The sequence below is a fragment of the Drosophila elegans genome, unplaced genomic scaffold (genome assembly GCF_018152505.1).
Source record: "Drosophila elegans isolate 14027-0461.03 unplaced genomic scaffold, ASM1815250v1 contig_208, whole genome shotgun sequence".
NCBI lineage: Eukaryota > Metazoa > Arthropoda > Insecta > Diptera > Drosophilidae > Drosophila > Drosophila elegans.
This window is the reverse complement of record NW_024545578.1, coordinates 24,268,430-24,283,888: the sequence shown is the minus strand read 5'-3', so window position 1 is coordinate 24,283,888 and position 15,459 is coordinate 24,268,430. Positions and strand designations below refer to the sequence as shown.

At 40.5% G+C, this 15,459-nt stretch overlaps 1 protein-coding gene across 18 annotated transcripts in view; it reads right to left on the bottom strand.

The window, feature by feature from the left end:
- The window catches only part of LOC108143208 (poly(rC)-binding protein 3), a 49,026-nt gene that overhangs the window by 17,398 nt on the left and 16,169 nt on the right, over nt 1–15,459 (bottom strand). For 17 of the 18 annotated variants that reach the window (XM_017267477.2, XM_017267479.2, XM_017267480.2 and 14 more), the window contains exon 2: nt 1,856–2,429. In XM_017267477.2, the coding sequence (XP_017122966.1) occupies nt 1,856–1,954 (99 nt within the window). In that variant the 5' untranslated portion in view covers nt 1,955–2,429. The remainder of the gene's footprint in view (nt 1–1,855; nt 2,430–15,459) is intronic. The other variant, XM_041708373.1, reaches the window with a different exon arrangement.

Below are 15,459 nucleotides of genomic sequence, written 5' to 3'. Positions count from 1 at the left end.
TGGCCTTATTGCCAATTTTCAGCTACACATCATGTAAAAGGCCCCTTCCCTACACCTCGTTGCACTGGCTTGTCGTCCTATCTGCACCTGTCTCGGCCTTTCAATTGCTTGTGGTATTAAAAATATTATTCAACGACGACCAAAAATTATAATTATATCGATGCCTGGGCAAATCTAAAGCTGCAAATCAGCTCTTTCTGTCGCCTTCTGCGGCGAGTACGGCTAAAAAGATAAATGACAGCTTTGCCAGCTCAACACGTGCTCGGGGGTCGGAGTCTTACCAGCTTCCCCATCTTCTGGCTTACTCCTCTCAAGTGGCAAGCCTCTCAGCGCATCGCACCTAAACTCAACCCAAGAAACAACAACGACGCTGCGGATTTGCGTGACAGCCTTTACTGGATTGTTGTTGGCGGGTAATGTGGTTGAATAATAGTTTTTAATGGCTGTTGACTGTTATTAAATAAATAAGCATCTATTTAGTGTCGGTTTTTCTATCTCTTTGTTTAATGCCGCTTTATCTTGACTACTTCGGCTGCTGTGAATCACTGCCTGAAATAAAGGGGCTCCATTTCAATGGAAAACAATATGCTTTTTGGGTCATTGTGACTATGGAGATAATGGAGACTCAAAAACTGAAGTATTTTTTCCACCTTAAAATTTATTGAACGGCTTCAGACTTTATCTTTTAAATAAATTAAAGCTACTCAAAATCGAAACATAAGAAACATTGTAACCTAATTGGAATGAAGACTAATATCGCAAATGAGTCAATAAACATCTATATTTCTTAACATTTTTCAGTATAAACTCTCGAATTATTTCATTTTAAAAATTGCCCACCTCCTGGTGTTTGTGCTGGGTAATTGCTATGAAAACATTTCCTTGATTAAAGCGCACACAATGCGCCCTGTCCCCGATTTGTTGGTTAATTTGTCCAGGCAAATATTTTAATAATTAATTTTTTGTATGCCATCTTTTTGCGACTGGTTTAACCCGTTGTCCCGCAGGCAGATTTGCTATGCAATAAAGTCCCTGGTCCTACATGCCAGTTGCAACTCACATCATTTTGTTATTGTACGCAACGAAAACAATTTATAAATTGGTGTATTTTATTTGTTTTTGTTTTTTATTACTCATATCTGGGAGCCGTAATGATTGTTTAATAGCCGATGCCTTACTTCGTCTCACTTTTATGGCCCTGTATTTATAGCTCTACGTATGTACATCGTACATATGCATAACTCTGACTCCCCCGTAGTTTCTCCACAATTCTCCATTTCGTTTACCTTAAATGCGATGGCATAATGCGTGACGTGGCGCGTATTTAATTTTAATTTGCATACAAAATTCACGCATTAATTTGTAATTTCTTTTTTCAATAATGTTTGCTCTGACCAGGATGCTTTTTTTGTTTTGCCCTCTGCGCCTTCCATTCTCTTTATTGATTTTCGTGTGGATTGGAAAAAAGGTCTATAAATATTTAAGATATCAGAGCTCAATGGTGTGCATAAAAGCGTTCATATTTTAATAGACATTTGCACTCGATTTAAATAAAGTGGAGTCAGTTTTAGGTTACATTGATTGGATGCCTCTGCATACATGGCTCCTAAAGGATTGTTTTCTGTATAATATTTTTAGAGGAAGGTCTCTGAAACTTTTTAAACTTTGTTAAAACGAATACACCCTTAATAACGATTAATCGATAATTATTTCAACTAATCCTTATCATGTCCTCACTTTTTAATTCTTTATTTTGACACCATTACCATTTGGTGACATTTTAAAAATATTGTTTTCCAACAGCACGATTTTATATATTTTATTTTAATCGAATTTGAAATTTATTCCAACTTACCTTTCCTTGCATAATCAGCCTTATTGTGAGTGTCACCGATGGATCCTCGTGTTTGATGGACGCACCGCCCGCACTGCTGCTCGTGTTATTGTCTTCCATGGTATCTATTTTGCTACCTTTTTCTTAACTCGGTTTAGATGAAAATGTATCTGGATCTGACCGTAATCAGCGGTCTGTATCGCAGCAGTGGCTTTGTCTTTTTATGGGCTCACTTTCCGACTAAGTTATGGGTTTTGTAAATATAACTTTGCTATACGTCAATCATAAATGATCGATACATATACTATACATAAGAGATTTTGGCTACTTTGCTTGCGGTATTGTATGGTTTTCTAGATAAAAATTAAATTGGTGGTGTCTTTTGCTAGTCGTACTACGTTGTTGGCTTAAGCTCGCTGCGTTCTCTTTGCTGCTCGTATCTCCAGTGGTTCTATCCAAATGCAACAAATAATCACGGCTATGAAAATATGTCTAGTATTCTTCTGCCTTGGGAGTTTTCGTACATTTAATGTTGAGCAAAAATACTGTTGCTTAGCTGATGCATTAAGAGATGTATATATATTGGGTGCCTAAGCTGAAAAGAGAGAGAGATGAAATCAAAATTTAGTTAGTTTGTAACGCATAAATCATTTTAAAATTCATTTATAAAATTTAATTTTCCACTCGGACCAATAAATCATGAAATTAGCCAAATTAGTTTTGTGCACAAAGTGCCAGCAGTGCATTTAATCACATTCTCATGCAGAGTTCACGACTTCCGGCACTTTTGGCTGAGCAACAACAATGAGGACGAGAGGGTCCCCAACCGGACTCGTTCATCATCCACATTTTCTGGCAGAGAGTTGGCCCCTGTCCTGGGCCTGTTTGTAATTTTGATATGAAATTCTTCTTTCTCTTTTTTTTTTTTTTTTGTGACTTTTTTTTTTTTTTTTTGAACCTGCGCCAAGTTTTCCGCATATTCCAAACGCTGCGACTCATATGTACATATGTACATGTACTCGTACATATATTTGTATATACAATATTGATGTACTTCTACTGTTGTTGTTGGGGCGTTTCTTACGCTTGAAATCACTTCATATGCAATTTAGTACAGATACTCGTACACATTTTTCGCTGGCTCCGTCCCCGGCTCCTTTACACAAATTCCCAGCATAACTCGCCGTACAACGTGTTCGTTCGTATGCATATGTTCGGATATGTACTAATGCTGGCGGCAGCATCAGCATCAGCATCAGGCAGAAATCATTCCCGGGGGGGCACAAGAAATATTTGCACAGCGACCAACGCGATGACTACCAAAAGCTTCCTGTCATTTCCCTCGGCTCCACCACACCCCCTTCATGGCAGAGTTGTTTATGAAATTATGCGGACTAATTCCCCATGTAACGTTGGCCCAGCTCACCTAGACAGAAAAAGCCAGAAACTGAGAGAAATACAATTCTGAAGCTTACACTGTCCACCAAAAATGCGCATAATTTGTGTGAGTCTGCTGCACTTAACATTTGACAGGATAGCGACATGGGCCACGGCCACGCCTAATTTGAATGTTCTAGTTAGTAATTTCCCTCCTGTTCATGAAGTTAGGTGAATAGCCAGTGCAAATGGTGATTAATGTCAGGTCAACTACGATGTTGTAAGTAAAGATCTGGCAAACTGATTTTTTTTTTTTACAGAAGAAACCAAACATTAAATAGTTCTTAAACATTTCTATTAAAAATTGTGAGTTAACTTCGGTGTTGCACCATAACCTTTTTCCATATTCGTTATGACATCAATTTAACATGTTTTTTTGAAAAATCGCCTAGAGCTTTCATCAGAAAGCATGTTTAAATCAAAACTTGAACTTATATTTATAGGACTTAAAGTCTTAGAACCCCTTTAACAGCCATCTGCCCGCATCAAAGATGAAAGTAAAACGGAATTAACAATTCCAGCTCCTTCCCATGTTTTACTCAACTGGCCGGGCAATATGTAAATTGGACCTACAGGTATGACAATGGAGCCACCATTAGAAGCTCATCACTGCCGGTATCGGTTCCCCTTCCATTCCAACCACCAAACAAACCCATGTTAATATCTATTGCTCGGCACTGGTGAACGCCCGCAGCGAAGTCTTAAGGTTGCCCACCAGGGAACACCGCAGTTGAAGGTCGGTGGCGGAGGAGGAGCTACCCAGCAGGAGATGGCAGGACAACAATGACAGTTCTGGGCGCACACAATGGGAGACGAGACTTCGAGGGATGGTCTGCAAAAGTGACCGAGGCAAGTGCAATAAAATAATACGTTCCGTTGCAAGAAATGTGCATTCTTTGCATTGCGCAGACAGGATGAGCTGAGGAAAATGAAGATGTCTGAACAGAGTTACTCCCTCTCCTTAACTTGAGTCCCAACTCATTATCAATCATACGCACTGTCTGACAGACAACTCTGGCTTCGACTCCGACTTCTTTTCCACTTTTTAATGACTTTTTGTTGGTGGAGCGCAGGAGCAGTACTAGCATAACTAGTTTTCTTTTAATTAACTCGACATATAAATGCCAATGTCTGTAATGGCAGCCAAACCAGTTTGCTTTCTAATTTTCTTTGGCTTTCCACACGCACACGACGAGGACGGCGACGATGGGAAATGTGGCTGTGTGAGAAGATTTCTAATTTCCTGCAAGGCAAAAACAAAGGCACAAATCACAAAAGAATGTGCTCATCCATCCTTTGCAATTCTCCTTTGCCAGCTTCATCAAAGTTGGCAAATAGAAGTAACCCAGACACAAACTACGTTTTCAAACTCATTTACATTCTCATCCATCTCGTTTGAAAATTCTGGCAGAGCGGGTTTAATAAAAAGCCAGAACAATAACAGTAGTCTACTTCGGGGCTCCCATAACTGGAAGACCTCTCCTAGGCACCTTTCCGCAACTTTTTCAATTCAATTTTGGGCCATATCAGAAAAAAGAAAAACAAATACACAGACACAATAAACGCTAAATGCTGAACGTGACACACACAGGCCTCAAAAGTGCTGTCATGTGTTCAGCGATGAGTTGGAAACCTGGAGATCTGGAGATCTGGAGAAAGGGAGCCGAGAGTGGCGGAGCGACTTTGTTGACGCCGTTGACTTTATACGTCAATTTCATCGTCGTCGTGAGGAGTTTTCGTTTCGTTTATGGCAGCCCAGGGAAAATGGTAGAAGATACTGTGGCAGGGGTTCTGGGCAAACATCACCAGCAGGCAAAGGAGGCTGGAACGGAGGCTTTCACCCCGCCTGGCCTTTCTAGCCACCAGTCTCGGCTCCCTTGTCAAGTTGTCGTTGCCGACGTTGCCGTTGTTGTGGCAAAGTCAACCGCATCATCGTCATCATCACCGCCGCCGTCACATGCCTTTAACAACATTTTCGTTACACTGCGCACCTTGGATGCTGGTCCTATTTTTCCTATATCGACGATAGTGTAATGCTGTACATTCTAGACACTTGGAAGTGTAGTATGTGAAAGTGGACAAAATTAAAAACAAACGAAATATTCAAAGCCTTTAAAACGCCCGTACATTCGATAAAACCCTTAAATGAAATGAATTTTTTAAATTAATTATGCACATGTGCAGCTGTCCTAGCAAAGGGGCTGGAGTTGTGGGCGGTTTGTGTGTATCTCCCTGAAGGTGGAGTAGCCCGGGGGCTGCGACAGCAAAGTGAAAACTCATTAAATTGCATAATTATGTGTACACTCACGGCCTGGATCACATACGAAAACTTGTGTCGTCTCTTGTAATAATATTAATATTAATAACGTAAAATACTCGAACAAACTTCCCAGTTGAAAGTGGTCAAGGGTTCTCGGATCGCTCGATGTTCTTGGGCTTTCGTTTTGGTCCCTTGGCTGCACTTAATAACATTTCGGTCATGACTCCTGCTGCTCGTCAGGTCGTCATAATTTGATTTATGATGCGGTGAATGCCACTCACACACACACACACACACAGAGTCCCAGTGAACTTTAAAAGATTTCCCACTTGATGGGAAACTTCGTTGCCTTTTCTTGCCCCGTCTAAAAGGGTATTTTTCTGTACATACCTTTGCCGAGCTGCCGCAAGTGTTGCAGAAATATTTAATTACCCGAGAACAGAGTTTAGGGGAGAATTATAGCATACTTATGTGGATTCGCCACGGGCATTCGGAAAGGGTGGAGCAAACGGCGACTGCCATATTAATTTGTGTCAAATAAGTAAAACGCAATTAAACGCACATGTCATCGCGTGGGCAAATGGCCAATAACCGGGCAGAGAAATGGGCAGAGGGCGGGGAGGAAAGTGGGCGGTAGTACACAGCATCCGTTGCCACACAATCGATACACAAACAAAGCGCCCCCGCTCTGCGATAACAACAATAACCATAACCAGAAAGCAAACGAATTGTCCGGGAATCCCTTAATATGATGACCTATTAAAATTACTCTATGCCATAACCACAGACTTCCCCACACTCAAAGGAAAGCAATCTTTTTCCGTGCCTGTTACCGCATTTCTATATGTATTGTGTAGTTTTCTATTTTCTATTTCTATTTCAGCATGAGCAGGATACTCCTCCGTCTCTCTATTAATGGTAAAATGATATTCTCTGTCAGTCAGTCCGCTATGTTAAAGCAATTATTGGCCATCAACGGGGAGCAGATATTGGATCCAAAGCTAGCAACGAGTATGTGAGTCGTGAGTGGGTTTTGGCTTTGATTGTCACGTGGCTATCACTTCCACTCACGGAAATCCCCCAATTTAATTTCCAATTACTTTGGCTTATGACCGCCCCTTTGGCAATCAGTTGCCTAAGCTTTTCCCTTCACGTCGAGCAAAGGATTTGCATATTTGGGAGGGACACGTCATTCCCTTTAATGACTACAACTAAACGCTGGATTAATAAACAAAGCTGGGCGAGTAAATTATACATTTATATTTAGAATGCCTAAAATGCATTCCAAGTAGGAAGCATCTCAAAAAGGTTGTTACAGGGCGCTTAAATTTTGAATTGATTAGCTTAAGTTCAACAAGAGAATCTGGGGGTTTTACCTTTGCCCAACTATTCCAGTATTTGTGTGTACTTCAAATATTTGTGACTGTTTTGCAGAGGCTGCTCTTTTTGATAACGTTTTTTGACCCGGTCATCAGTTTGGGACAGTCTAATTAAATGTCACTTCACTTTACCCGCCTGACATTTAGGTATCAAAATATTCTACATATGCGAGTGGATTTGCTTCTGGCTATGTCATATATATCATCGTTTTGTCTTTCTCTTTTGACAAAGCACATGTCCACATCGCCGTCATCATCATCCACACGAGGATGGATGATAAAGAATGCTGGCCAAAATGAAAAAGTAAAACATGTTATGTTGAAGGCAAAACCTGTGCCAACATTTTTGTCACTCCTGTCATTGTTTGTTGCATTGTCCTTTCCTTTCCTTTTCTCCATTCATGTGTGCGGTTGTTACACAATCCTTAATCCTTCTACTTTATTGTGCATTTACATTTTCATTCCGCCAGTCGGTCCAAATCGTTTCGAGCTCTAGCCCCTCCCCCCTTCGACATTAAAAATCTCCCCAGCTGGTCTTTGTTGTGGCTGCCCCGGCCATACGCACAGTGTCAGCGAAAAGTTCGCCAACAGTCTGCTCGGCAGCCTGATAATAACTTTAATGAGGCCACTCATTGCAGCCGAATCTTCCACAATTCATGTTTATAATTTGACTTCTCGGACGGATTTGCGGTTCAACGTTTTAGGGGTAGTAACTGACAACTATTTGCGATTAAAAAGCTTGTGTGCATACATGAAGGAATGCTGACTAAGGGAGTTATTTCAAATGCGGTATAACTATTTACCGAATGTGATGAACTGCTCGTTGGCACAAATATTTTATAATTACATTCCTTACATCGAATTAAGTACTGCAAATTTAACTTTTTGGCAACTGATTGGGTTTTAAAATAAAATACAAAAAAAAAATGAAAAGAAAAGTTAAGCATGCATTGATAGATAATATTTACTTTAATAATAATTCTTCTAACGAAATACTAAAACAAAAATACAATTATTAAAATAATAAGTATCAGTTAGTTAAATATATTACATTATTTGGTAAAAAAAAAAAACCAAAGGTTCCTGAGTTTGTTTTCACGTTAAGAGTGAGCAGTGAATAACATTTAGCTTTTCACCCTGCATCCCATTTAATTTTTCATTAGATCTGCATAGCGTTTCTTATTTACCTCCTGCATTTTTTCACCTTTACACCCCGAGGAAAATCACTCAATTTCCGCACTCATCCTCAACTATTTGCCCTAACGCGGTCAATCACACGATGTTTGCCATGGCTTTCTGCAAATTATCTGGTCTGTTCCGCTCCGCTCCGTTCCGTTGTCGCCGGTTGTCGCCAGCGAGGCACTAAGTATCTGCCAGATACATTTTCTTTGGCTGCAGATTTACGCTCTGCACCCTGCACTAATTACAAATTGCAGCGTGTAGCTTCCGCTCCCTCTTTTGCACAGTGCAACGAATTCTCGCGTCTCATAAATTAAGTAGGCCACCCATAGACAAGTGAGTACAGACGCCACCTAGCTTCGGCTGCAGCTCAGCGGGCTTAGGTCCAAGATGGAGGCGCATCTTTATTAACGCCGACGACGTCAACGGGGCGAAACATTACAAATGTTGCCAAGCAAAAAACACACGCGCACACAGAGAAACATATGGACATATGGACCTGCACCTGTATGGCATGTACACCTGTCTTGAGACATCGTCATCGTCTGCTAAAAGAAATCTTATTAAAAACAAGAGGAGAAAAGCTAGAAAAATAGGGAGAAAAAATAACAACCGACTGAAAATATGGCCCAGGCCATGTTTGTTTCTATCTTTGTTTGGTTTGTTGTTGCAGTAGCGGAAGGCACCGTTGCAAGTCGCATAAATTACATGCACCCCCGCCCCTCCTCGTTTGCACCTCTCTTCAGGGGGCATTCGCCTTTTTAGCACCCAAAGATGATTATGCCGAAGCATGAAATGCGATTTGGCGTGCCATCATCATCATTATCTTTCATCTTCTTCATCATCATCGCCAGACATAAGCCATCAAAGGCGGCGGTAATTTCTTAAACAAAATTTGTTTCCCATTGAATCCAACAGAGTTTTTGATCTATTCGTATATAGGTGAAGTATAATGGAAATAGAATTGAAGTTGGCATAAAAAAAAGAAACAAATTAAAATCCCATTGATGAGGATAACTACATTTAAATTGTTGATAGCGTACAATATTGAGAAATTTATAGAGAAGTGAAGATAAGAAGCACTTCAGATTATCTCTATAAATAGTTATAAAATTTCTTCATTCATCTTTATTCTTCTTCATTCATCGATCCCAATCGAAATGTAATCATGTTCAGCCGCAATGTGCAACACCACCGCAAGTAACTCTCCATTAATCTCTAGTCGTATATTACAAAGCCACAGCCAATTTAAGTTAAGAGGCAACCCCTTCAGGCCCTGGTCATTAATTAGCTAATTGAATATAACTGACCGCTCGGTCTCGTTATCCTGCCGCTAATTAGAAGCACAACTTTGGCACAGGATGTTGCAGCTGAAATCTCTGTGTTCATCCTGCAGCTATGTTGCTGCAGCATCGACGGGAAATTGAGCAACATATCGAGAACTCGAAAAGCCCAAGCCATGGCATCTTAATCCTTTCGCTCTGACCCATTGTACGTCTTTGGTTTCAAACATTTTGTCGGCCAAAAGTCATCGGTGTACACTCTGAGAGGCGTGGCTGATTTCAACTTTTTCGACTGGTATTAGCTTACATGCTTACTGACGTAAAAGTTGGGCCGTGGGTTGCAGATTTAGGGGTATTGAGAGAACGAGAGCTTTTCGTTCTCGGCTTTTATGCAACAGTGCACTTCGAAAAGTATCTAACAGTGCAAGTCTAAGCCACACACACTGGGTCCCTAGTATGGTTTCACAGCAACAAGAACCACAAAAACAACTGGAACATGAACCCAGTCAGCATATGAAAGTCGCTTTAAAAGGCATTAAAATTCATTTAGGTTGCCCTCGCCTCACCGCCTACACAAAAAGCCCCGGGAAACGGGTGAAGACGCAAAAAGGATGAGGTTGCCGCATCGATATTGAAATTTATGCTACAGATTTAACTAATAATGCAGTTAAATCCTGTCAGACCAGACCAACTTAGAAGCGGAGCTGTGAGTAAAGCAATCACACGCTTCATAAGCCAAGGCAGACGCGACTTTGTGCCTCGGGGGAGGTGGGTGGTGGTTTAGCCAGGCTGACTGGTTTAGTGAGGGCTGGGGCGCAGAGGTGGGGGGTACAACAAACACAATTGAATAAGCGAGGCAATCAATCAAAATACAAAATCTATTAAGAAGCAGGAAGACGCAGACAGTCGCCCCCGAAGGAAGTTTTCCGATGTCAGAAACAGTGGGCTACATTCGAAACCTTAAATATGACAAAATCTAAAAATAACAAGGCAACGAAATTATCTCCTTAAAAATTAACCATTAAACCACTAAATATACATATTTAAGGTTTTCTTAAAAAAAAATATATATAAATGTATTCATTATAGGCAAGGTCTCTCTTCTGTTTATTAAAAAAAAACCCAAGCTATTAGTGAACATTTATTTATTAAATTTTCTTAAAAGAAAATAAATTATTTTAATGTTAATTTCAAATTATGTATTAACAACCAAAAGAAGTGCTGATTACTAGGTCCCTGGGTTTAGTGCATGGTAATAATCGACTCCAACTAACTTTAAGCCTTAATGAGCTTCGCAGAGGGACAATCAGTTCCAATTATAAAGCGTTCAAAAATCTCTTCCGCTCATTTTGATCGAACGTCAGTGCTAATTTAAAATTGTTGCAGCTCCAAGTAAGTAAATGACATAAATTTATAATTTCATCGCTTTTGTGCCCAGAGAGGGAACTAGAGCGTCTTTCTGCGTAGCTCTAAGATGGAGTCTGAAACAAAGTGCTTTTCATTTTAATTTATTAATTTAATGATGGGCCGGGGGCAAGAGTGGTGGCTGTCGATGATGCCGAGTGAGAAAGAAATTGCCCTGCCAAAGCAAATTTTGAATTTTTAATTCAATAAAGCGGCAAAAATGTGTCCCATTGCAGAAGGACCTCCCAAATGGGCAGGAGGGCAAGAGAGTTGCGCCAAGAGCAAGGATATTTAGCGCGACAGTCGTTGAGGCCATAAAATTTAAGGCAGCCCAAAAAGTTTTCCTCTCAGTTATTTTTAGAGACAAAATATGGGCAGTACATTACATTTTTACGGGCCTGAGTGCCGGGGACGGAGTATGTGAGGGCTGATTTCAGGCGGAGGCCAGGACAAACGATGTCTTAAGGGCACGAGGAAAGCGGCAAGTCATAATGCTTATTGGATTTGAGCTGGCCAGAAAATATAATTATGTCTTAGCGAAATAAAAAATCTGTGGGGAAAATAACGCAATGGAAAAAGGAATTTCAATTAAAGTAGCAGTTCACCAGAGCTGGCGAGGCGGTGCAGAAATTGTGATTTGTGCTGCGGCAAATAAATGTTTAAAAATTTAATTAAAACGCAGAGCATAAATAACAAATTGGGTTTTAATAAAGACCTCTTTTCGACGCTCGGCCCGAGCTCATCGCATAATGGAAAGGCTGCCCACAGCCTTTCGGGAACCTTTTGTTGCTCCTGCCCCGTTTTCTCTACCCACTCTATATAGCATTATTCTGTGCTAAAAGTTAGCTTTGCCTAATGAAACTTGAGCGAAACGCTTAAGGAAATGCTTGAAAAATGCTTTTGTTCAAAGTTCACTTTTATTTTGTATTTTCTCCCCGTTCTAAGACCTCCATAAAGCGCCAAAGGCCAACTGAAAGATACGTTCTGGTTATGGGCAAGCCAAATGATACTTCTGTGATTGATGGTCGAGACTCAAGCTCCATTGGGTTCAGTTTGGTTCGGTTTCGTTGCAAATTGGTAAACAAACAAAGTTTGACAAGTCGCTGATGAAGTTGGCGGACGAGAAAGCATTCATTTCAAGTGCCGTTCGGCGGCCTCTTTCAAAGATGATCCACAAACGCAAATTCAATTTGAGGCCACAGAATGTCAGCAATGCCACTTCTAAAAGATTGACTCAAGCTAAATTTAAAATGTACTCAAAAACAACTCTTTTATAAATTCTTTTTTTAAAAATTCATACATTTTTCCGAGGCAAAAAAAAGAAAATACATATCAAAACAACTACCGCACAAAGTTTGCTTTTAGGACAACCAACAGGGAGATACCCGAAAAACGAACAACGAAAAACCAACCGACACCGAACTAAAGCCAAAGCCCAACCCACACTCGCAGTTATGCAATATTTTTGTATAACGAAAATCACTTTTTGAAATAATTGCCAGAGCCATAGCGCTGGGGTAATGTGTGGGTATAGCTGGAAGCTGCTGAAAATATGCCAAACGGTCGGAAACGAAGTGCTCTAGAAAGGTAGATATGTACATATATTGTGCGCAGGTTTAAATCTAACAGAAGAACAATTTTCGTTGGCCACTACCCTATGAAATAAAGCTTCTTCTTTTACTAATCCGTTTAAGTACTTCATTTTAAATATTTATCTTGCAGTATTAACTTGAACGTAGAATATCTTCTTACAAACTATTACACTTTATTGTCCCTCAAACAGTGAGTTTAAAATCAAACGGTTTAGTCATATTTTAAAAAGCTAATGAACAACCCCCAAGTATTTTTGGTTTTTTTATAACAGAACAATGGCGCATAAATATTCAAATCCCGAATTCCAAAACAATTTATTAATTTGTTTGAAGCCCAGTTTAAATATTTTCTTCTCTACTTAATTATTGGAAAAATAGATCATTAGCTGACTAAATTCCGAGTCATTTTAAGGTTTAACCGTTTTTTTTATTTGGTTTAAATTTTTGGGAGCACTCGAGTGCATTTTTCGTTCGTTTATCCGCTTTTTAGAATGAGATCCAACAAACTTATGCTGCTTCACTGCCACACAAACACATACTCGCACTATAGTGCACTCGCAAACTTACAGACACATAAGAAATAAATAGCATTTAGTGCATATTTAGTACAAGCAACGACAACGTGAAAAGCCAGTCCGAAAAAGAGAGAAAGAAAGCAAACCAAACCAGACCAGACCGGGCTAACATACCTGCATAGAAAAAAGGCAAGACCCCGCCCTCCTCTTGGCCACAACTAGCTGTTGTTAGCAAGAAAAATGCATCAATGCATGCAGCAGCGGGCAAAACCAACGAGAAAGAAAAGAAGCCAAAGCCACATAAAATGCATGGGATAATAGAAACCGGGGGGAACGGAAAACGGGGATACAGCCAGCAGAAAATGGCCAAACATGTTCTTCGGCCAAACGAGGAACGGAGGCAGGTTTGGCCAGGAAAAACTTGGCGTGCCTCTTCGCCATCCGAACTGGAGCCAAAGTTGTGGAACCTGCAGGTTTTTCTTTTCCTCCTTCTTTGCCAAACAGTTTTCATTGCCACCGAGCTGCAAGTTGCAAACATGTTTTCCTGGTTCAAGTTGAATCGCAATCTTTGCCTGGCCAAGACAGCAAAGATATCCGGATTGGTAGCCGCCGCACACATCAGTCGGTCATTCATTCATTCCCACCAACTCGGAACAAGTCTCTTTGGTTTTTGGCCACAGAAAATCCTTCAAGGGTATTATGACGAGTTCGGTTCGCTTCAGTTCGACTGAGTTTGGTTTGGTGGAAGTAGTTTACATGCCCCAGATGAACCCGAGAACATGCAACGTGCAGCAATTAGGAACTGCTAAAAGAGCTGGAGGGCGGGCAAGAAAGCTCAAGAGTTCTCCGCAGAATCCCCAGAAACTTCGAGCCCAACTTTAAGTTGCGGTTGCGCTTCCCAACTTGTGTCAAACTTTGAAGCAGCGTTGGGTGGCTGCAACTTTGATGGGTGGATACATTTCGGCGAAGGCGATATAATGAACTTTCAATCAATATGCAAGCAAAGCAATCCTTCGGGGTAAACTTGCTGTTGTAGTTCGCATCATTCGAAACGCTGGGCTAAAGTTGGCCGTCGCGGAGGGTCTAATCTCTTTTTATCAATTTTAACAGCTTTTTGGCCACTTCATCTGGAAACAAGCGAGGGCGAAATCTTGCCTGGCAAACTCGTAAATGTACTTCGCTGCAGACAGACCTCGAAAAAGGTTGGGTCAATTAAAGAAATGAACTTTAAAGTAGTTTTGTTTCGTAACTTTCTGACTTTGTGGGGCATATGTGTTTCCATCGCAATCTCATTAGTAACCCATAAGTATGTGGATCAGCACAAAATTGTTCCTTACATATTGGAAGTTTGCAAAAGTATTGTCAATAAATAGACTTCTGGGAAATAAGTTTTCCGAGTTCAGCATCATCATGCCTCTGATCCACACTTGATGCATACAAAATCGACGCGCGAAACTTTAAAGAGGAATTTAATTATAGCCAAAGCTCTATGCCTCCGTCTCTCTCGTTCTCGCACTCACACTCGCTCTATCTCGCTCGCTTATCTACTTCTTCGCTTCGAGGGAGGATGAAATAAAAAATTAAATTCAGCAGCAGCAAGTACCGGGCCCGCTGCCGTCTCTACCTCCGTCTCCTCCCCTTAAACGGATCCCCCTCGAGGCCCAAAAGTCCGCCTACGGTGGTCCTCCCCTCTCTGTCTCGCCCTGCATACCCATCTCTTTCTATGCCGCTTCTGCGGCTGCTGGCTGTCGGGTTTAATGAACGGAAATCTCTTGCAAATATTCAATTGCTATACAACTCTGTAGCGCAGCAGACAGTCGCAATATATACACCGATATGTACATATCGTACCCGAGTGGAGTATGCCCATGCCCGGTATATGTACATACATATATACGTACATATATATGCACACAGATGCACCCAGTGGAAGTCAACAGACAAAAGAGGCGCATGTCGACGTTGCCCACGAGCAATGTGCAATGTGCGATATGCGTTCTCTGCCAAGTCGATGATGAAGTTTTGATATTGATAATGACGTTGCCCTACGGCTCTGAGAATAGGAAGAAGCGAGACAGAGATGGAGCGCAGTCTCTCCGAAAGATTTGCAATTATTTCTAGTAATCAACGGATCATCTGCAATCTCAGTTGCGAAGAAAATCTTAAAAATGATTTCTTTAGATTCTTTCACACATGTTTTTGAGGTTGGGGATGTTGGTTTCAAGCTCAGAAAAATACATTTTAAAATCTCATTATTATTAACTCAAAAAAAGGAATTTAAAGTTTTTCTAACGTATACACTTTTTGGTTTACCCTTTCAAACTATTCAAGTAAAAAATTTGAATAGAAATATTTAATTTTGTGAGAAAAAAAATAACATTACTGGGTTGGTAAATTTAAATTTTCTATATCTATATAAGTGTCATTACAACCATTTTCATTAGATTAAACTGGGCTAGTTTTTGCTAAATGATAGATGCAAAACTATACATTAAAAATTGTATGAATTAAATAAAACCGATCAAAGTCCTTTAGTCCAAGACTGACATTAATTAAACTGACTTACATATATACTT